This window comes from Microtus pennsylvanicus, chromosome 13 (assembly GCF_037038515.1).
Source record: "Microtus pennsylvanicus isolate mMicPen1 chromosome 13, mMicPen1.hap1, whole genome shotgun sequence".
In the NCBI taxonomy this organism is placed as follows: Eukaryota; Metazoa; Chordata; class Mammalia; order Rodentia; family Cricetidae; genus Microtus; species Microtus pennsylvanicus.
In genome coordinates, this window is record NC_134591.1 from 51795720 (window position 1) to 51816366 (window position 20647).

Sequence of the window (20647 nt, forward strand, 5' to 3'; positions counted from 1 at the left end):
GATAAGGGAATCTTGATTGGCACAGGTTGGCTGTCCTTGGATGTCTTCCCGTGACCCAATCAGCGGAGGCGGAGACTGCCTCACCCCCAGCTGCTTACCGCCCTTACCCTGGTACAGCTGTTTCTTTTATGGACAAACATCTAGAACTGGCAAGCTCTGTGATGGACATTGTTATAAAGGGAATCTTAAAAATAAGATGGGGACCCAGAGGCGCTTTAAAGCGCTCCTACAGTGCGCATACACACACACACACACACACACACACACACACACACACACACACCATCCACAACGACATGAAGATAATTATGGGCTGTCTAAGTGTGCAGTGCAACAATAAACAGCGATTGGCACGACTTTGAAGAGTATGGAAGAACACGGGGGAATGTTAATAGACTGTCGTTTGGAAAAAGATAGGCTATAAAACTATATACAACATGATCCGAATTTTCTCAGAAAAAGAAACTGCTCACTTAGTGTTTAGTCTTTAAGGGAAAACCAAAGGGCTGGCGGTGTGAAGACTGCTGGTATAAAGATCCGAGTGTGGTGGAGGTAGGCCTGTGATCCCATAGAAGGAGGCTGAGGCAGGAGGATGACGGCAGGAGAACTGGATCAGCATATGTGACATAGTGAGACTCTGACTCAAATAAAGCTATTTGCTCATAACTTTCGAGCGTTACTTAGCGAAAAGCTACATACATTCTTTTCTTTCACCAGGCGATTCGTTCAGACATCCACCTCCCTTTGTTTGAACTGGACTGGGACTTTGGCTTCCAGTACGGTCGCTGCTAGGGCGGCCTGGCTCCGCCCTTCGCCAGTAACCCAGCTTCCTGACCCGAAGCCGCCGCCTTCCGCCCACATGGCTCCGCTACGTTTCTCGGCCAACGTTTCATGGCTGTTCCCGGAGCTCCCCGGGCTGCCCGAGCGGCTGCAGGCCGCGGGCCGTGCGGGCTTCGAGGCGGCCGAGGTGGCCTGGCCGTACGCCGAGCCGCCCCAGGCACTGGCAAGCGCTGCACGGGCTGCGGGCCTAAGGCTGGTGCTCATCAACACGCCGCGGGGTGCGCACGGGGGCGGGGAGTGGCCGGGCTGCGGGGAGCCAAGCCCGCACTAACGCTGGTTCTCTCCGCAGGAGACGAAGAGAAGGGGGAGATGGGGCTGGGGGCTGTCCCCGGGAGACAGGCGGCCTTCCGAGAGGGGCTGGAGCAGGCTGTGCTGTACGCCAAGGCTCTGGGCTGCCCCAGGTACCCTGCCCTGCCCTCCCTTGACCTCGGGCCGGATCGGGAGAAGCCCCGCGTCTGTGGGCTAGGGCATTTGCAGACTACTTTTTGTATTTCATGTGTGTCATTCTGTATACCACGCTTTCAGGCTCACCTCACATGCTGGGTGCTGGGGTCTGATGAGGGAGCTTAACAAGGATGAGAAAGTCTGGGGGTGAGGATGGGGGGCAGCGCGGTTTGCGGATAGCGATGCAGGTAATAAAACTAGTAGGCCCACACATCCGCTTTATAGGGAGAGGTCCACTCTTCAGGCAAGGAGGCTGTCCCTGCCAGAGGACGGTTGTTGAGCCCAGTTCAGTTAATGAGGCCGGAGGTGGTGAACACTAAGTTCCAAGGGCCTGGACGCCTTCAGGGCCTGTGGGAATTTGGATGTTGTTGAGATGAGGAGCCTCAAAATGGGACAAATGTCAAACCCCAGAGGTCAAGAGGTGCTGGGAAGCAAATGGCTGCAGGAGGCTCATTATCAGTCAACAGTAGGGACAGAAAGCATTTGGGAGGAGGCTACAGGGTTAAGCAACAAGGACTGTCTAAAAGGGGCAAGGGTTAAAATCCTCTTTAAAAAGTAAGCCTCCGGGCTGAAGAGATGGCTCAGCAGTTAAGAACACTTGTTCTTGCAGAGGACCTGGGCTGGGTTGCCAGTACCCACATGGCAGCTCACAATCAAGTGGCGGGGCAACCCCAAGAGCACCAGGCACACACATGGTATACACAGATACATGCAAGCAAGACGCTCGTACACAAAAAATTTTTTAAATGTGGAAAAAAAGAAAAGTGAGCCTCAGGCATGCTATGAGCTACGCAGGAACAAGGGAAAGGCGAGGTTAAGAGTCCAGGAGGGAATCAGAGATAGGCCGAGGCCCCATGGGCTGACTGCAAGAGGACATGGGTGACTTGCCTTGGGCTGACACGCAGCTGTGGAGGCTGCTGGGATGTCTGGGCATATGCCTTAAATGGTCTGAAGACCTGGGTGATGGGGGAGGCCGGTACAGTCAGAGAGAACCCAGAAGACACACAGGGACTTGAGGGCATGAGCCCTCCCCACAACCTTCTCTACAGGATCCACCTGATGGCTGGCCGAGTACCCCCCGGGGCTGACCGAGCAGCAGTCAAGGCGGAGATGGAGACAGTGTTTCTGGAGAACCTGAGGCACGCGGCTGGGGTTTTGGCTCAGGTGAGACAGTAAGGGGGTACACGGTGGGGACTGGGCACACTGGGTGAGGTGCAAAGCTGAGCAGGAGCACAGGTCAGAGGAACAGATGAGGTTGTTTACCGGTGATCCTTGACAGCCTCCAACATGGTTCTAGGAGAACCTCGTGGGACTGCTGGAGCCCATTAACACCCGAATCACGGACCCCCAGTACTTCCTGGATACACCCCAGCAGGGTAGGACTCTAGTCCTGTGCCACCCCCTTTCTTTAATTCACACGTCCCAAAGCCTCATGGCTTTCTTCCTGGCTTTCCCCCACAGCGGCAGCCATCCTGCAGAAGGTTGGGAGACCCAATCTTCAGTTGCAAATGGTGAGTAGAAGACAGGTGCTTCTCCTGGTCCTGTCTTCCAGTCTGAGAAAGACTGTGGCAGACACCTGCGGGCTTGACGTTCTCTCCCCAGGACGTGTTCCACTGGCAGATCATGGATGGGAATCTGACAGGAAATATCAGGAAGTTCCTGCCCATTGTTGGTGAGGGCTCCCCCTACCAAGCTCCCTCCTGCCTGACGCTGTTTTTTATGATTGCTTCCTTTCTCATCCCTTGTCCCTTCTCATCTGTTCCCAGGGCATGTGCAGGTGGCACAGGTCCCAGACCGAGGGGAGCCAGGCAGCTCAGGAGAGCTGGACTTTTCTTACCTGTTCCAGCTGCTAGAAGATGAAGGTTACCAAGGATTTGTGGGCTGCGAGTATCGGCCTCAAGGTGAGGCTCCTGGTAGCTTGGGGAAGGGGTCATTGGAGGGACGGATGTTGGACGGGGGCTGTCCTTTCCTTATGGGTCGAGATGGCATTACCTCTCTTTCATTGCAGGAGACACGGTGGAGGGTCTGAGCTGGCTACGCTCATACTGGGACAGACGGGGCCACCCACGGAGTGGCCAGTAGGATTTGATAGGCACCTGCATGCTGCCCTGGGGCAGCAGGTGAGGGTCCTGAGGCTCCTCTGAATTAAAGACGCACTGGGCATTTTCATGTGTATATTACAGGGGCAGGGGACACACAGTGTCGAATGCTTCAATGTCTCTGAGTTAATTCCCTCCTACTGAGAAGGGACACACAGCTCAAGCTCAAATCCTCCAGTCGGTGCCAGGGTTGCTGTGTATACACAGAGCTTCTCAGCCCTCCTTATCTACAGACAAGGAACCAAAGGTCCAGTGGGGGTGGGAGGTAAACTCTGGTCACAGGTGCCTGAGAGGCAGGGCCAAGATTAGAGCCAGTGTCTTATCGCAAGAATAATGTTCAACAGTGATGGCCAAGTGAGAGCAAAGACCAGAGGGCCAAGGATGCAGGTTGCACACAGTGACAACTCTGAGTCAGGTGCTCTAAGGGGTGAGTGCTTGCCAGTTCACATGAAGCTCCCTGGGGCCCCACCAGCTGGGCAGGAAGGAGGGTGGTCCCTGTTGCCAGACTGTAGCAGCAGTCCCCCAGACACAGTCACAATCCTTGCTGTCACTGTGTCTGAGGACTCAGGGTTCGTAAAAGCCGGTCTGTCGTGCCTCAAATGGCACGCTTATAGATCCACAGTTCAACCAATGAAGTCAGTAGTCCACTTTCTCAGAGGAGGCGGGTCCAGAGGGTGAAACAGGCTGTGTTGATGACAGATTCCAAGTGGTGATAGGTAGAGACCAGCTGGGCTGGTGGGCTCTCACTGTCCTGGGGCTGCACCGGGAAGGGTTCTCGGAAAACCACCGTCAGAGACTGTGGGGAACAAGACAGAGGCGCAGTGGTGAGAGGCGTGTGGGGGGACAGAGAGCTAGCTGCAGGAGGGAGCCTACTCTTAGAGGGCTGACTCGAGTACTTGGGGTATAGCTCCCGTGAAGTCCCTTGCCCTTTGTTCTCACCGTCTTTCCCAAGTGTGAGTCCAGAAACACTAACACAAAACAGTCGGTGAACTTCTGATTCAGCACAACCTGAAGCAACAGATACAAAAGAAGAGGGGGCGAACCAGTGGGTGTGAACCCTCTGCAGGGCTTCTTGAAGAGGCAGGAGGGTGAGGTTCCTTTTGTCACGTCTGAACCTATCTGCGAGCCTGGGTCACTCAGGATGGTATTGCCACACTGGGTTTCAACCCTGCCTGTCAGAGCCCTGTCAGGATCTTCTAGAGGACATGGCAGGGAAGCCAATCAGGGAAGGGCAGTTCTAGACACCTGGCACAACCCTCCAGCAGTTCCAGGTCTCCTACTGCCTCCTGACGTCGGCTGTTCCTAGCACTCAGCTCCAGATCTACCACTGGGTGATTTCCCCTTGGGGCTTCTGCACCACCTACCAATGTGGCTGTGGCCTCTCTCTCTTGATCCCACATGTCCACACACCTCCTGGATGACAGACTCAACTTGCCCCAAGAACTCATCACCCTTCCTCTGTCCCACTCCAGCGCTCCCATCACTGGTACCCCAAACGCCCCTCTGCCTGCCCACTGAAGTCTTGGCTTCTCTGGATGACCTGTGGTATAGCAGAGACAAATCTAGCTCCAGGCCTACTCCTCTTCCTCTCACTCACGGTCTTCCTAACCACAGCTGCGCCATCTTCTCATCTCTTTACTTTCCCATGCACACACTCATCACTGTCGCTTTCTCGCTTCCTGTCCTTCACAGCTGTGCCTTCACACCCGCGTGCTCAGCGTCCACCTTCTGGGATACTGCTGAGACGCAGATCCCCAGGCAGTGGTGGAGGGTGAGTACCTGTGTTTCAGTGGGCCGAGTGCCACACTTGGTGTCTGGGACCTCAAGCCAAGGCGTGTCACTTCCCAGCAATTATGCACTCGGGCTCACTACCCACCGCTCAGAGGTTTTAAAGGCTATCAGTGTGGCCCAACTCCAGCAAGACAACAACACAAGGCAGAGCTTGTTTGAATGGTTCTGTAATGTCAAATGAGGATTTCTGCGGCTTTTCTCTGTAGAGTGAGGACAATAGGACTCACCAGGTACTGGGTTCCCATGTCCGGGCTCTGAAAATGGCGGCAGCTTTGGGGGAATCGACTCAGGAGAACCTTGATGAGGCTCTGGTACCAGGAGACCGTCATAGACAGGAAGCAGTCCTGGGGAGGGGTCACAGCCCTAAGCCTACCACTCCAGAGTCACCCAAGATGCCTTCCCTCCCACCGAGTCACCTATGGAATGCTGAGAGCAATGCTGGCCCTTGTGGAGTAAGGTCTCTTACCAGCTGGGGGTCAATGTCCGCAATGGACTTGGCGTGGACTGCCTCCAGGAGCTCCTCCAGCTCTGCCAGGGCCAGGCGCCCCCCGAGTCTTAGCCGGTCAGGCCCTGCTGGCTCCAGCAAGAAGAGGCGCTTCCAGAGGGTATCCCGCCGGCAATGCCCACCAGCCAACCTAACCAGCTGAGCCAGACGTGCCCGGGCCATACCCACTTCTGTGGCCAGTGGCGGGAACAGAGGAGCTGGCCCTGGGGTCAGCATAATCCCTGATGCCTCCCCAGGGCTACCAACCAAGCTCCCAGGAGCCTCTGGCTCAGGGGGAAGCCTGGATGGTTTCCGGAATCTGCGCATGTCAGCAGTGAGTCTTGGGAAGAGTTCTCGTTGGCTGGTGAGCACCACGAAGAACTGAAGCCTAGGGAAGGGAAGGGGCAGGAGAGTGGGAGAGCGTCACAGCCACGGATTTCTGGATAGGAGCAGATGGCAATCTGAGAAATGGGTACATCTGAGGTAAGAGATCTGACCTCAGAACATGTCGCTCAGCTTCTCCTTGCTCCTCAAAGGGTGCAGCAGAGTGACAGACAAGCAGAGACACATCAAAGTCATCCTGATGGCGAAGTCCCTCAGAGTCCAGATAGGAGCCAGAGCTGCGTAGTTGGGGTGGGGAGATGTCAATTCCGAGGCTCTAATGAAACCAGTCCTAACCCTTGTACCCAAGAAAACGTATCTTCCTACTCCAACTGTGGCCCCAACCTCAGCCCTACCAGGTGTGTGCTGGAAGCTGCCTCCTAGCTTTACCTGTGCCATGCTGACACCAGGGCATATTCGTTATGCTCTGGGCCACCGGGCCGGGCCATTCGCAATGGCTTCATGTGGTAAGAGCTGGCATGGTCGGCCACATAGTTGTACAGCTGGTGGGCAGCAATGAGTGGGGTGGGGAGCTCCAGTGTCCCTATGGGGCAAGTTACAGGAGAAAGAGACACTAAGTCTGGGATAAGCAAGCTGGGCTGGTGGGGGAGGAGGCCAGAGGATGGGAATACTAAGGTTTTGCTTCCTTGGGGAGCTCCCAAGGTTCTGTGGAATGTTGTTGAGATGGGATAAAATGTCCAGAAGAGAGGGCAGAGTAACTCCAGACACAGGGCCTTCATTCTGGTGTGAAACCAGCTGTGAAAAACTTAAAAGACAAAGGCCGAAAGAATGGACATGGTACAAGGGAAATGAGCAATTCATGGCCTTACCAGGCTAGGCCTGGCCACGTGATTGCTCAATTTTAGCTTCACTGGCTTGCCCTTGGGCACTGACCTTGGTAAATGTGATTGCGGCCGAAGTGGGGTCCATCAGGATGGTGGGCCAGGAAATGCTGCAGGAAGGTGGTGAGGTGGTAGCCATGGCGCAGCACCAGGTGGGCACCGAGCACATGCTGGTGCACAAGGCGCAGGTGGAAGTCATAGCTAAAGGAGTGCACATGCATCAGGTCACGGACCTTGTCACACTCCTCTGTGAAGAGCATGGACAGCTGGGGAGCAACAGGAGGAGGAGGAGCTGGGGTTAGGGTGTGGGAGCACACACTGTCCAATCCATTCTTCCCTCCTGGGCAGAGAGGAAGTTTGGCAGCACTTCCTGTTGCTGTGGACCCAGAACTCCCTCCGCCAGAGCAGCTTCTATGGGGAACCCTCCCCTTAACACTCTGTGTTGTTCCTCCCTGGTCATATGGAGCCGGGCCACTCGGGTAGCTCATTCAAGTCTGACACAGACTCAGCACTGCAGCAGAGGCTGCCTGATGGTCTCCCATGTGTTTGCCAGTGACCATTCTAAATGCAGGGAAACAGACACAGGCCCTTGCCTTCAAGAAGCTTATGTAAGTTAGCTGGATGGGGACAACAGATAATACGTGGAATAAATAATCACAAAGCACTAGAAGATACAGAACATCAGGTGAAGGTCAAGGAAAGCCAGATGTTCATCTATCAGAAAGTCTTCACCTGCCTTTCCCAAGGACAGTACGCTCTCTCCTCTGCACTCCGTACCTATGAGCCCTGGAAGGCTCCTCTGCCTGACACCCAACACTACTGTTCACTAAAAAGCTTCCCCTGGGATACGCAGGGCCAGGCCAGGGTAGGCCTCCTCTGCCTCTGAGACTACCTGGCTGAATGATGTGGTAGACGGATGAGAGAGAGGGAACGAGGCAGAGATAAGGCAAAGCCCTCTCTTCATGGTCTGCTCCACCAACAGCATTAACGACAGGGTGTGTGCTGCTGGAATGGCAGACTTCATCTGGACACCCTCGGGAGCATTAGTTGATAGAAGAGCAAACACACACTAGAAGGGGGCTGACTAGCTGTGTGGTCCTGGTAAACCAGTCTCTAGGTGTCAGCTTCCTGACCTACCTTGGAGATAATGCACAGATCTCAGTCAGGGGCAGTGTGATGGGCCGAAACAGGTAAGGCTGAAATCAGTGTACAGAAACCTAGACTTCAACCAAGTCTGCCATTGATGAGTTGTGTATCCCAGAACAAAAGTACTTAATTTCTGTGACCTTCAGGCCCAGCACCTGCCTAGGATAAACTATTTCTTTTTTCTCATACATGGAGAGGGTATTTGACAAATAAAGGCATCCTAAAGCAATTTAGACACTTGCACAAGATCAGCTCTTCCCTCCTCATGGCCTGTGAATCCTAGCAGTTGGGAGGTGGAGAGAGGAGGGTAAGGAGTACAGAGTCATCTTTGGCTACATAGTGAGCCCAGGACAGCTTGGGCTATATAAGACCCTTCTCAAAAACCCAAACTCAGAAGCCTGAGCAGAGTTAGAGATTAGAGAGAGCCTAGGCATCTCTGGAAATCAGCTAACAGGCAGCCAGAGGCAGTTAGGAGGAAGACCTCCAACCCCTCAGAAAAGTGTGAGTGAGGGCCCGCTAACCAAAGCTTCCATTTGAGCACTCTGGTCCAGGAAGGTTCCTGCACTCTGCTTTTCTAGGTTGTATTACTCTGTGACCTACCGTGACCACGTATCAATGCTCAATGCTCAAAGCAAAGGCAACCATCTGGGGTTTGGTTTGAATCATCCAGGCATGGGGGTTCCCATAATAGAGAGGAGGCAGTCTTGACTGCACTGGGTCCCACTAGATCCTACTCTTAGAGGTACATGTGAACTTATGACAAGGTATGGGCCCTGTCGTGACATTTCTGGCAACCCAAAGAGTCAAACCAGACAAGCCAGGGCTTCAGGTTGCTGGCCTTGCTTGCTCCTAGACTAACTGCACACTCCTGCCTGCTTCCCTCCAGGGCATCAAGGGCCTGCCTTGAGGCAGACTGACAGGACATAACAATGATCAAGTGCCAGTGTTGGTGACTACACTGGCAATGCCGACTGCCCCCAGTTTGCAGCAGACCAGGTCTTGCACGGCCCTGACCTGAGGCGTCACATTACATACATGTGCCGGCACACGGCAGGACCATCTCTACAGCCTTTGTGCTACAGTTGAATGTAGCTTTGGATTTCCCAGGTCAGACAGGAGAATGGTGCAGTCAGCACTACATCCACTACAAGGGTCATGAAACCATAGGGCCCACCATACAATGGTGTGGTAACGAGTGTACTTGAGTTCTCTGTCCACTCCACATTACCCTGTCCCCATCACATACCTGAGAGTTGACAGCCTGTCCCATTGGAATTCGGGAACATTCCAGAGCAAACTGTTTGACACAGAAGTAACAGCCCTGAAGAGAGGGTGAGATGAGATGAGGGGGATATGAGAGGAAGGGGGAGCTCTCCCACTCAGTGCTCCCCATTCTCACCTGGAATGTCAGCTCCATGAGGATGATGCCCCCAGGCAGTGCCCGCTGCAGGTGGTAGGTAGTGGCTGGGGTGCCAGTGCTCTGAAGAAAGAAAAAGGGGACATGTTCTGAGGACTTACCAGCCTCAAGCCAACACAGGAGTCCTAGTCTAGGATCAGCCAATCAATATAGGCTTTAGTACTGGCAGTCTAGGAATCAGCCAATCAGTATAGATTTTAGTACTGGTAGTTTAGGAATCAGCCAATCAGTACAGGTTTTAGTACTGGTAGTCTAGGATTAGCCAAATGGTAAGTTAATCAGTCATTGACTTTGGGTACGGATGGGAACATAACTCAGGCCATTGCTGACTTTAGCATCATGTGACAATGAGTTACCTTAGGGCTCCCCTCAGTCTTGGCTTTAGGGAAAGAGAAGGAGCCACGACCTTCCGTTCCAAGGACAGCCATAGCCCGTAGCCGGCTGGTGCTGCAGAGAAGGAAGAGAGACAGAGGCTGGGTGAGGCTGGCCAGGGACTGAAAGTTCTGGTACCAGGCCATCTCACATGGACCTGTTTTACAGGCAAGAGTCAGGCCTGAGTGCCTCAGTAAGCATGGCTGCGGCTAGAGTCCACGTCCAGACTGCAGGGCAGCTGCTGCTGTCTGGCAAGTAAGCTATGTTCAGGGTGGGTACAGGGCTGGAGGAGACCAGGCATCTTTCTTCATTACCTGGGAGAAAGATCTGCAGAGGGGAGGGAGAAGATGAGGCATGCCTGAAACCTTACTAGGAGATGGATAGGTCCTCTAAGAGGGAAAGGCAGTTTTCTTTTAATTGGGGAATGGCAGCCCCACTGTTCTTGATCTTTAATTTTTTTTTTTAATTCATACGTTTTGTGTATGTGTGTGAGTATATGCATGTGATAAGTCTGCACTTGCTTGTGAAGGCCAGAAGAGGGCAACAGATTCTCTAGAACTGGAGTTGTAAGTTGTCTAATGTGGTACTGGGAACTGAACCTGGGCCTTGTGGAAGGCAGCAAAAACTCCTAACTACTGAGCCATCTCTCCAGTTCCTTCTCGTTCTTAACTCAGAGCAAAGGAGAATGAGAAGCAGGGAAGGACTTTGAAGTCTGAAGGAGATGGTGTGTCCCATCTGTGGCTTCAAGGAGCAGAAATGCCAGGCCCGTGTTGGTAGGTGGTAATGGAGTGCCAATGCTTGAAGAAAGGGAAGTGGGGGACAAGTTAGGGGCTTACCAGCCTTGAACCAGTGTGTGGAGGATTCCCCTAGGGTCAGTAAACTCAGTACCCCACTCAGAACACTGGCAATTCAGTCACTATTTACCATCTGCAGTGGGCTGCTCGGGGCATCTTTGCCATGGACGTGGCTTTCTGGTAGAAATGTTTCGCTTAATCCTCAAGGAAGTACTATGAGGCTGAGCCATCACTAAAACTGCTGAGAAGGGAATGTTTGACTTTAAACTATGTTCTAGAAACATTTTTTTTAAAAAATTAGTGTCAAGGCCAGGCGGTGGTAGTGCACCCCTTTAATCCCAGCACTCGGGAGGCGGAGGCTGGTGGATCTCTGTGAGTTTGAGGTCAGCCAGGACGGGCTCAAAAGCTACAGAGAAACTCTGTCTAAAAAAAAAAAAAAAGCATGATTTTTTTTCCTCATTGGCCACCTGAGAACAAGACAGGTCACCTGCAGATGTACTGAAGTCACTCATGTAAGTTCTATCAGGATCCTCTCTCTTGCTGCGTCTGCTCAAGCTGCATGGTCTGATCTGAAAATACCAGCTCAATTTGTGCAGTCAGTGTTTCTGTCAGCACTCAAGGACACTGGGGTTTATTAAGTTGGACTAAGCACCCTTGAATAGATTATCAAGGTCTACACCATAAAAAGAGGTCATGCTAGTCTTTGTACATACACACACACACAAATTAAAACCAAAAATACAGGCTCTGAATCTGGCCCAAGACAAGAAAGGTTGTTAGAGAATTGCCAGGCTTAGGGTTGATGCTATGTAGTGACTGAGAGACAACTGGCTTCTTCCAGGACTCAGGCTGTTAGTACTAACCAGAGTTGAGCATGACTAAGAACAGGCCATAGTCAGGGGTACAAGTAGGACCAGTGCAGAGTGCCTTGGTGGAAATGGGCCTAGGTGAAGAGGTTAACACGAAGACCAAGACAGGAATCAATAAGACTCAGATTCAAAAGCTTAGGCGTGAATGTGAGAACTGCATGTATGGATATATGCAGACATGTAAAAGAATGAGGTGTGGGTGGGCACAGCTTGGTGAGAACATTCAGTCTGTGCATGTGTTTGTGAGTTTCACAAACTGCATGAGGTTTATAGGACATGCAGTAGCACATGAAACGTGTCTAAGGTCTTCATACATGTGTACCAGTGTGGTGAGCGAAGGTAAACATGGACTATGCCTGAGCTGTCAAGGCAGGAGCCATATGAAGAAAGGAAGGCTGTGGGGCCTCACTCATGGGGGTTAAGTGCTTAGGGAAGAAGGACCAGATTCACCTGCGGGTAGGTGATGGGGGCCGAAGCGGGACCAGCACAAAGCCGATGCTCTGCAGATACTGCACATATTGCTGCAGGAAGGCCAAGCTCAGCTCCTTCAGCCATGGTTCCTCTCGGGCTACTGGGGGAGGCACATCCAAGGATTCGCAGCTTGTGGGACCCTCTCGACCCCCAGATCCTGACTCAGGGCGATGTCGCCGCTGCAGGAATGGAAATTAAGGCTCTTATCTACTGACCACACTGTAGGGATGAAGTGCAGGTCACTGCTGGGCATGGGTCTCTGAGGAGAAAGCCAGGGCTCACCTGCCCCTCCGCAGGCACAGAAGTCTCTGGGGGTCCATGCAGCCAGGCAGCTGGGTCAAAGAGCAGAGCTGTCGCACAGTAATGCACCAAGCGGGATGACTGCTTCAGGGTCTCCAGCTCCCCAGCCTGGGGACACAGGGCAGTAGCAGTGGGACAGTGGCCAAGGACGGGTCAGAGGTGTTGATGGAGAACGCAGAGGGGGCTACTCACACTGATGGGCATGCTGGCTGGTGCAGACCGCTGCTGCCATGTTACAAACAGGTTCTCCATCTTCATCTGGCGCTCCAGCTCTGGGGATGGGAAGCATCAGCAGAAGCCGTGGCAGCCAACCTCCTCTCCCTTCCAGTCTCCACAGGATCCTTCCCCATCGCCTGGCCCACATTCCTCACCTTTTCGCTCGGTCATCTTGATTTCTAAGAACTGCTGCCCATGGTAGGTGACAGGATCTGGAGGTCTGGGCACAGGACCAACCGTGGAGCTGGGGCGAGCAGCTGTGATGTCCCTCAGGGCTTCATCAAAGGGAAATGTGTCCAGGGGAAGGGGACCTCCACCACGAGAGCACCCACTGAGCCGGCCCTGTTCGCGACTCAGGGGAGGGCTTGCGTTCCGGATGAGGGTCTCCACGTCCATGGTCGGCAGCAAGAATGGGTTTGGCTCCTGAGAGGGATGGGGGATCACATCTGGCTCAAGCCCTTTTGACCTTGAACCCTTCCTCCCACATCAGGGTTTCCTCTGGTACTACCTCTGTCCCCAGACTGTCTCCCTTTCCCTGCTTCTTTTAACTGCCACTCAGTGGCCAGAACCAGCAGTGGGAGCTAGGCAGTAGGTACCTTTCCATCTCGCACAGGAAAATCCAACTGGCCACAGTGATGGAAGAGCCCGAGCTTCTGGCTGAGCAGACAGAAGATGAGATGGGCACGTGCGTTCTGCCACTGCACAAGGCGGATCAGAGCTCGACCTAATGCCGCACCCAGGTCTGGAGCCCAGTTGTAAGTCAGCAGCTGTAGCTAGAGACAGGGGTCAGGATTAGTGAGGTTACAGAGCTCCTCCTCCCTACCCCAGCCCTTGACCACACACTTACCTTCTTGTCTATGACCTCGAGCAGTAAGAGCCTTTGCCGGGGAGCACCTCGCCCTGGGCTTCCATCTCCTCCTGACTCAAAGCGCTGCACAGCTTTGGCAGCTACAGGGAGGGGAGGGGACGATGGGGGCTGAGGGCTGAGCCCCCATCCTACCCTCCCCCTCTAGGGCCTCACCCCCACCCTCACCCTGCTGGGTTGGTCTCCTCCACTGTGCAAAGTTCCTTCCCAGAAGAAGCAGGTGCCGCTCCACTGCTGGGCGGGGGGCCGGGCCCAGCTGCCCTGGGGAACAAGGGCTGAAGGTATCCGGCTCAGAACCTCTGTTAGGAGGAAGGAATGGGTAAGAGGGAAACTATTCCTGGCCCTATTCTCTGGTCTAGCCTATACTTCCCAAGGCCTTGTGCCCACCTCTCCTAGCCCAGTGCCTAATGGTTTGGCTTACTCCAGTTGCCAGCTTTTAGGGCTCTGGGGAAGGCTATTTCAATCCTACCAGATCTCAAACTCACAAATGCTGCTCAAAAACACGGACACTGGTGTCTCCAGCCATTGAGATGGCTAAGGCGGTGAACTCTGACAGGATGGATGGGAGGAGGAACCGGGACACCATGTGCGTGGAGCTCCTGGACACCGAGGCACACCCTGGAAGACAGACGTCACTGCTGGGCTGCAGGATGGAAAGCAGGCCAAGGACTGAGGAATGGGAGAGGGGCCGGGGTCTCACCAATCTGAACCATAAATCCCATCCAGCGCTGAATGACTCGAGCAAACACAGGGTGCAGAGTCCCCACCTCGCCCTCCTCTAGCTGTGTTGTCCGACGTCTAAAGGCAGAATAGGGGTTAGAATGCTCCACTCATGGGACACATGGGTACCTGCACCATTCAGGGACTTCACACCTGGACACGCCCTGACACCACACCACACACACACACACACACACACACACCACATGACACACACCACACCACACACACACACTGTACCCCCCACACCCCACTATACCACACACACCACACAAAACCACACCACACACGACATCATACTAGACCACACACTCATTATACACCACACATACCATACCAACCACACCACAAACACTACACCACACCGCAACATACCATACCACACCACACCACACACATACCTTTGTCTCTGGGCTCCGGAATCTGAGCCTGGTGTCCGCTCAGATCCACCTGGGGTCCGAACGTTCTCAGTTTTATGACGTCTCCGACCCCGAGTATCTTCTGGCCGATCCAGGACAATATCATCAGTTGTTTTGGGGGAGCCCAAATCTCCACCTTCTGTTTTACTCTAGCAACAACACAGGGAGTGAGGAGCAGCCATTAGGAAGAAGAAAGGGGAGATGGGGGTACTGTGGAGCAGAAATGAGCCTAGAGGGGCTGGAGGACTGAGGCTCAGTCCTGGGGTCAACAGTTAACTAAGGTCTGGGCAGGTTACTTAACTTTCCTGACTCATCTTTCTTGTGGGTAAAAGTGCTATTGTTTAGAGGGCTCCCATTTGAAACATAAAGGCAGTTGATAAGCTGGGACTCTCTAGCAAGGGGAGCCTCATATGTTATCCAAAGGACAGAGCAGTTTTATCTCAAAAGACAAGTGACAGGGTTGTGGGGGGAGGGTTGGAGCAGCCAGGAGGCAGACAGTTAGACAGCTTCACCACTTCCTTCCATTACCAGCATATCCCAGAAGCTTCGACGGCTGGCTCTGCTGGGTGGAGTCACAGGCTCCCCGGACACAGCCGTAGAGGGAAAGGTGCTGGCGCGGCAGGCAGGGCTCTTCGTTTCCAATGGCCCGCTTCTGAGACTTCCTGTGGACACCAAACACTGCAGGCTCCCATCACTGACTCTCTTTATAGAAAAGCTCACCCCCAGCCTGGTAAAACTGTGTAGCTGCACATGCTTGAGAGACAAGCTCCTGAGGGTATCTTCCTCCTCAGGTGTGTGCTGGGGCAGAGCAGCTGAGTGCTCATGTCTGCACCCTTGTCCACCGCATGGTTCTGCCTTGATTTCTGACTTTCTCTGGATTCAGCATAGCAGTTGGGCTCTTGATCTGCATACCTGGAGGTATATCTTCTGTACACAGTGAAGCCGGCAGCAGTCTCAGCTCCATGATGGCGTCAGCCAGGGCCTGGCGAGCTGCAGCCCGGAGCTTCTCCTCCAGCTGTACAATGCTAATGTTCCCCTTTTCCCACACATCCAGTCGAAGCCGTGGGGACCCATCCTGAGCTGGAGGGAAAGCTGGAGGTCACTTGTGGTGGATTCCACCCTGTCCCCACTCCTGCCTCACAGCACTGAGGGAACACTCCTCCTCAGCAGGCTGTCTTACCTGAAGCACCATCTAACATGTTCGGGCAGCGAATGACCTGAGTCAGCTGCTCAAATTCTTCCTCTCGAAGGGGGTCTGGAGGCCCCGGAGAAGAGGGGGGCCACAGTGCTAGTGAGATGGGGGCTCCTCCTTCCTCCACAAAGGCTAGAGTGATGCAAGCAACTCCTGTAGAGAAATCCGTAGGAAGGCTCAGATCTAGCACAGGCACACAGCCCCTCCCAGGCCCCTCCTCAGCAGCAAGGCATCCTTGGCCTGAAGGTGTAAAAACCCTTGCTCACACCTGCCTATAGTCGAAGGCCTAAGCCCAGCAATTTACCTTTGCCACCAGTGCCCTGTCCACCAGGTTTGTTATACAAGTAGATGTCCAAGTCGGGGAGGCCGCCCTGTGGTGGGAGTGGATGCTGGGGAGAGAACAGCCATGAGCACTAAGTGGGGAAGAGGGTATAGGCATGCATGGGAGCTCAGGGAGACATAGGCAGGTGGATGTACACAGGCTATGGGCAAAACCAGAGATGGAAGTATCTGTAGAAAAGTTACAGTCTGGTGTGCAGGGAACAGGGTACCGAATGTGGACGGGTAGGGCAATCTCACCTGGAAGTGGTTCCGGCTATTGCTGTCTGTGTACTTGGGTGAATGCAGGAAGGTGAGTAAGTTTTGACGGAGGTACCAGGCCAAGGCAGGAAGCCAGGGTCTGCAGGATGGGGGCAGGGCCAGATGCAGCACCTCTGAGGGGAGGCTTCCAGGAGGTTGGATGAACTGTGAAGAGACAGAGCTGAAGGCATGGATTCTTGACTACTCGTCCCGGCACACCCGTGTCCCCGGCACACCCGCGGCTGGATCCACAGAGGATGTCAGAGAGGCAGCTGACCTCTACGTCAGCTGGGGTCAGCTTGCAGTTCCGAACCAGCATGACTGTGATGACATCCAGTGTGGCCTCATCCAGACGCCGACGCAGAACCCTCACCAATTCATCTGTGATTTCAGGACCTTGACAGAGCCATGTTAGAAAGGTGGGAGATATCGTTAGAGGATTCAGCCATCCTGAGTCCAGGCCTTAAGCCCCTGACCACAACAATGGGACTGGATATAACCTTACATGGCAGCTAAATGGAATTTGTCAGCCTGCCCAACATGATTCTGGACACATAAATTTTACCTAAGATCCTCAAAGTCCTTACCCAAAGAATGGTAATACCATTCCCATATAACACCAATCCCAGAGCTGTGCAAAATTCCTCAAAGAGAAGTGTCCTAGCTAACTAGCTCTAACCCAACTCGACACAGCCTAGAGTCATCTGAGAATGAAGTCTCAGTTGGGGGACTGCCCGGGTCAGATTGGTTTGTGAGCATATCTGTGGGAGACTGTCTTGGTTAGTAATTACTGTAGGAGGACCCAGGACATCCTCTGGGCAGGGAGTCATGGAGGAAAACACCAGAATGCTAGGTAAGTCTACGGCTATACCACCCTGAACGCGCCCGATCTCGTCAGAATGCTAGGTAAGCATGAGCAGGTAAGTGAGCCAGCACCAGTGCTCTCTGTGGATTCAGCGTTAAGTTACTGTTGGGCTCCTGCTCTGATTTCCACTGATGATGTAACCTGTAAGCTGACATGAACTCCTAAGTTGCTTTAGGTAGTGTTTTTTCACAGCAACAGAATAAAACTAGGACAGTATGGAAGTCTTAGCCTGTGATCTGGTCCACATCACCTGGACACCTCGGCTTCAGTGTAGCCCCAACTGATCCCGCCATCTTCGCCCAGCCCATCTCTGGTCTCATGCCAGTGCCCGCCATCTTCACCCAGCCCATCTCTGGTCTCATGCCAGTGGACCGGGCAGCTATCCTGCTCTTCTTCCACACTACGCCTCAATCGGCTGTTTTGTCTCACCCGGCTCCTACTCGAGCCAAGCCCAGAGCATAGCAAGCACTGGAGGATAGAGCCCGGGGCAGACAAGAGAGAAATACTTAGAATCCTTACCTGCCTGCCCTACGCCATGCACCAGCAGCTGGATATGTCTGTCTACTTGGCCCACAGGGCGAACAGCATCAGGACTGCGGCTGGAAGCCATGTCCAGAGGAGAGCGAGGACCCTATAGGGACAACAACGGTCAGGGTTTGGCTCCAAAAAGCAAAGTGTGAGGGGTGCATGGGGGCAACAGACGGTGGAAAGACACATACCAATGAATCCTCAGAGGAGATGGGTTCTTGGCTTCGGGACAAAGCTAGGGATGGGGGCAGAGAATCCCCTTCCCATGGTCGGTCACTGCAAGATGTCTCCAGAAGCCTAGAAGAGAAAGGCAGGGTGTTTTGGTATGTCTCCTCCCACGCCATCCCCGACTCAGGCTGTAACCCATGTTCTCAGGGGTCACGTACCGAAGATAGTACACGGCCTTTGTTGCTCGCTCTTGATAAACAAACATATTTTTCCGGTTCACTACAGAGAAGGCATTGAGCACAGAGCGCAGGGCCTGGATAGCTGGAATAATAACATGGGGTGAAGAAACTCCTTTCTCTAGATCTCCTACACACACCCCCGCCCGCCCTCTCATGCCAATCACATACCCCGAGAAACCCCCATGCTGGGTCCCATCTTGAGGCGCGAATGGACTCGGATCACAGTTCCCCATACAACGTCACAGGAGAAATGGCCTGGGACAAACTGCATTGTGGCTGCTAGGTATCCTCGGGGAGCACAGCTCTCATCGGCAGCGTAATCTGCAGAGACGAGCAGTATGGGTGACAAACAGGATACCCAGGCCTCAGCCTCCTTACCCTAGACTTCTTCCTCCGATCCTTCACTCCTGACATTCTCCTAAGGAAAGGTGAGCATGGGGAGCAAGGAAGAGCTAGGCACAAGCACATTCTGAGAAGGCCAGGCTATGGTGCCGAGGCTTCTGGGACTGCCTTCAGGAGACTGGAAGGTGTTAAGGAGGGACATCAAGAAAGGCAATCCTAAAGGCGATGCCAAATGATTCTGGCTTATGATAACACATGACAGTAGCCGCTGGCGTCACCAAGAGCTGTAGCAGTACCTCACTGAGAAACAAGTACGGATGCTGTGCACATTAGCTGCACGTGGGGGTAGCCTCCTGTGCTTTGAAGGAGAGACCTCAAAGGCTGATATAGTAATTAAAGGTATGTGCACAGCTCAGTGCCCTGTTTGACCCTTGTCATGTTTCCAGGTGAACGAGGAACTTTCTTAAGGGTAAAGGAGCAGTTTGATTTCCCAGAAACACCACTGTCAGGGGACAGCAACATGCAGGCTACGCAGAACCCGGACATTCTGGCCTGCGGGCTTCAGAGAATATGTGGACATTGGAACAAGGAAGACCCAGGAAGACCCGTGCCTCGGTTCTGCCTGGCCTTCCATCCAGGCTGCTGTGAGTCTTGGTGTGGCGCTGCTTAGTTGTCTAGGCTCAGTCTCATGTGCAGAAACTACCAGAAAAACCATAGCAGTCTGCTAATTATGGGATTTCTTTCTTTCTTTTTTTTTATGGAGATTTATTTATTTATTGTGCATACCATGTTCGGTCTACATTTTGCCTGCACACCAGAAGAGGGCATTGGATCTCATCATAGATGGCTGTGAGCCACCATGTGGGTTCTGGGAATTGAACTCAGGACCTCTGGAAGAACAGTCAGTGCTCTTAACCTTTGAGCCATCTGTTTAGCCCTAATTATGGGATTTCTACATCTATACAGGAAACATTTCAGGCTATGCAGAGAGAAATCCTCCTCTAACAATGGTAAAAAAAAAAATGGTTGGGAATATTAAAAATGAGGCCTCTCAAACCAGAAGGAAAAACTGCAGAGGACATGACAGGGCTTCTCTTCTGTGGGCTGGCATGTGTGCTTATGGGGTGCAAGAAAAGGGAGCCCAAGTGCTGAGGCTTTAATTACTATCCCCATTAGATTAGTGTGTTTCCTTCCCATGACCAGAAACCCCAGGAGTCCCAAAGAAGCCCTATGTCTGTCTGTCAGGAGGGACAGCCAATCAGAAGACCAACTATCTGTAAAGTGTCTCAGACTCCTCCCTCTGTCTCCTCCCTGCAGAACTGGCCGCCAACTTCTCACCTCGTCACACTCCTCACCTGTCTATTCCCCTACTGGGTTAATGTTGTGGAATATTAGTTTAAGATGTGTTACATTTGTTTATACTATGGAGCATTTGTTTAATGATGCAAAGATGTGTTGTATTCTTTTATGTTTCATTTGTTTAACTCTGTGAAGCTGTGTTACTTGCCTGCCTAAAACAACTGATTGGTCTAATAAAGAGCTGAATGGCCAATAGCTAAGCAGGAGAAAGAAAAAGGCAGGGCTGGTGGGCAGAGAATAAACAGGAGGAGAAATCTAGGGAAGGGGAAGTGTGAGAAAAGGAGGAGAGGAGGATGCCAGAGGCCAGCCACCTGGTCACTCAGCCAGCCACAGAGTAAGAAGGAAAGAAAGATATATAGACTAAAGAAAGGTTAAAAAGCCCAGAGGCAAAATATAGTTAAAGAGAAACAAGATAATTTAAGTTAGAAAAGCAGGCTAGAAACAAGTCAAGCTTAGGTCGGGCATTTATAAGTAAGAATAAGTCTCCATGTATTTACTTGGGAGCTGGGTGGTGGGCCCCCAAAGAGTAAGAGTAAAAAAACCCAGCTACATGTTAAGATGAATATTTTGGGTATTAAGGCAAGAACAGGCAAAGGCGTGCCATTATGAAGCTGGGTCACAGACTGGAGCTAATAGTCTTCAACATTCTTCAAGTACCACTTTCTCCCTACTAAACCCAAGCAAGCTCAATTCTGTACCTCATTTGAAGGTCTTCCCTTGCCTCTACCTTCCTTCAGTCATATATCCATTTTCTCTGTGACCTACTTGAAAGAGCAGTTGCCCTCTGCTCTAGCTATCCACCTTCACTCAGCCCTTTCATCTGCTTCTATTCCATCTCTCACTGAACTGCTTTCTTTAAAGTCAGTGACAACCTAGCAGCGGTCAAATGCAGGGATCCTATCTTT

At 52.7% G+C, this 20647-nt stretch overlaps 2 protein-coding genes and 1 pseudogene across 3 annotated transcripts in view; 2 read left to right on the top strand and 1 right to left on the bottom strand.

The window, feature by feature from the left end:
• Window positions 1–840: 840 nt before the first annotated feature.
• Window positions 841–3461, top strand: Hyi (hydroxypyruvate isomerase (putative)). The gene is made up of 8 exons (XM_075946682.1): window positions 841–1058; window positions 1130–1241; window positions 2334–2448; window positions 2582–2660; window positions 2746–2795; window positions 2887–2956; window positions 3051–3185; window positions 3293–3461. Exons 1-8 carry the CDS (start codon window positions 860–862, stop codon window positions 3364–3366), a joined length of 834 nt encoding a protein of 277 aa, XP_075802797.1. The 5' UTR covers window positions 841–859; the 3' UTR covers window positions 3367–3461.
• Szt2 (SZT2 subunit of KICSTOR complex) overlaps window positions 3445–20647 on the bottom strand; it is a 45869-nt gene continuing 28666 nt past the window's right edge. For both annotated transcript variants that reach the window (XM_075946681.1, XM_075946680.1), the window contains exons 43-72: window positions 18210–18362; window positions 18021–18123; window positions 17826–17931; window positions 17626–17737; window positions 16519–16637; window positions 16242–16406; window positions 15967–16051; window positions 15651–15815; window positions 15383–15550; window positions 14999–15132; window positions 14453–14619; window positions 14032–14129; window positions 13817–13949; window positions 13500–13630; window positions 13314–13414; window positions 13063–13239; window positions 12622–12889; window positions 12443–12522; window positions 12233–12358; window positions 11930–12129; window positions 9801–9891; window positions 9427–9507; window positions 9274–9348; window positions 6934–7147; window positions 6430–6583; window positions 6156–6278; window positions 5641–6046; window positions 5402–5518; window positions 4323–4391; window positions 3445–4179 (exon numbers count right to left, since the gene is read on the bottom strand). In XM_075946681.1, coding sequence (XP_075802796.1) covers window positions 4036–4179; window positions 4323–4391; window positions 5402–5518; window positions 5641–6046; window positions 6156–6278; window positions 6430–6583; window positions 6934–7147; window positions 9274–9348; window positions 9427–9507; window positions 9801–9891; window positions 11930–12129; window positions 12233–12358; window positions 12443–12522; window positions 12622–12889; window positions 13063–13239; window positions 13314–13414; window positions 13500–13630; window positions 13817–13949; window positions 14032–14129; window positions 14453–14619; window positions 14999–15132; window positions 15383–15550; window positions 15651–15815; window positions 15967–16051; window positions 16242–16406; window positions 16519–16637; window positions 17626–17737; window positions 17826–17931; window positions 18021–18123; window positions 18210–18362 — 4265 coding nt within the window. In that variant the 3' untranslated portion in view covers window positions 3445–4035. The remainder of the gene's footprint in view (window positions 4180–4322; window positions 4392–5401; window positions 5519–5640; window positions 6047–6155; window positions 6279–6429; window positions 6584–6933; window positions 7148–9273; window positions 9349–9426; window positions 9508–9800; window positions 9892–11929; window positions 12130–12232; window positions 12359–12442; window positions 12523–12621; window positions 12890–13062; window positions 13240–13313; window positions 13415–13499; window positions 13631–13816; window positions 13950–14031; window positions 14130–14452; window positions 14620–14998; window positions 15133–15382; window positions 15551–15650; window positions 15816–15966; window positions 16052–16241; window positions 16407–16518; window positions 16638–17625; window positions 17738–17825; window positions 17932–18020; window positions 18124–18209; window positions 18363–20647) is intronic.
• LOC142834245 (small ribosomal subunit protein uS14-like) lies at window positions 10016–11258 on the top strand (annotated as a pseudogene).

What these genes read in the sequence shown, in the direction of transcription:
- Hyi (XM_075946682.1), top strand. Translation starts at nt 860, where the DNA reads ATGGCTCCGCTACGTTTCTCGGCCAACGTTTCATGGCTGTTCCCGGAG. An exon ending in CCTGGATACACCCCAGCAGG is followed by an intron (nt 2,661 to 2,745) that starts GTAGGACTCTAG and finishes TTTCCCCCACAG; the next exon opens with CGGCAGCCATCCTGCAGAAG. An exon ending in CTGCGAGTATCGGCCTCAAG is followed by an intron (nt 3,186 to 3,292) that starts GTGAGGCTCCTG and finishes CTTTCATTGCAG; the next exon opens with GAGACACGGTGGAGGGTCTG.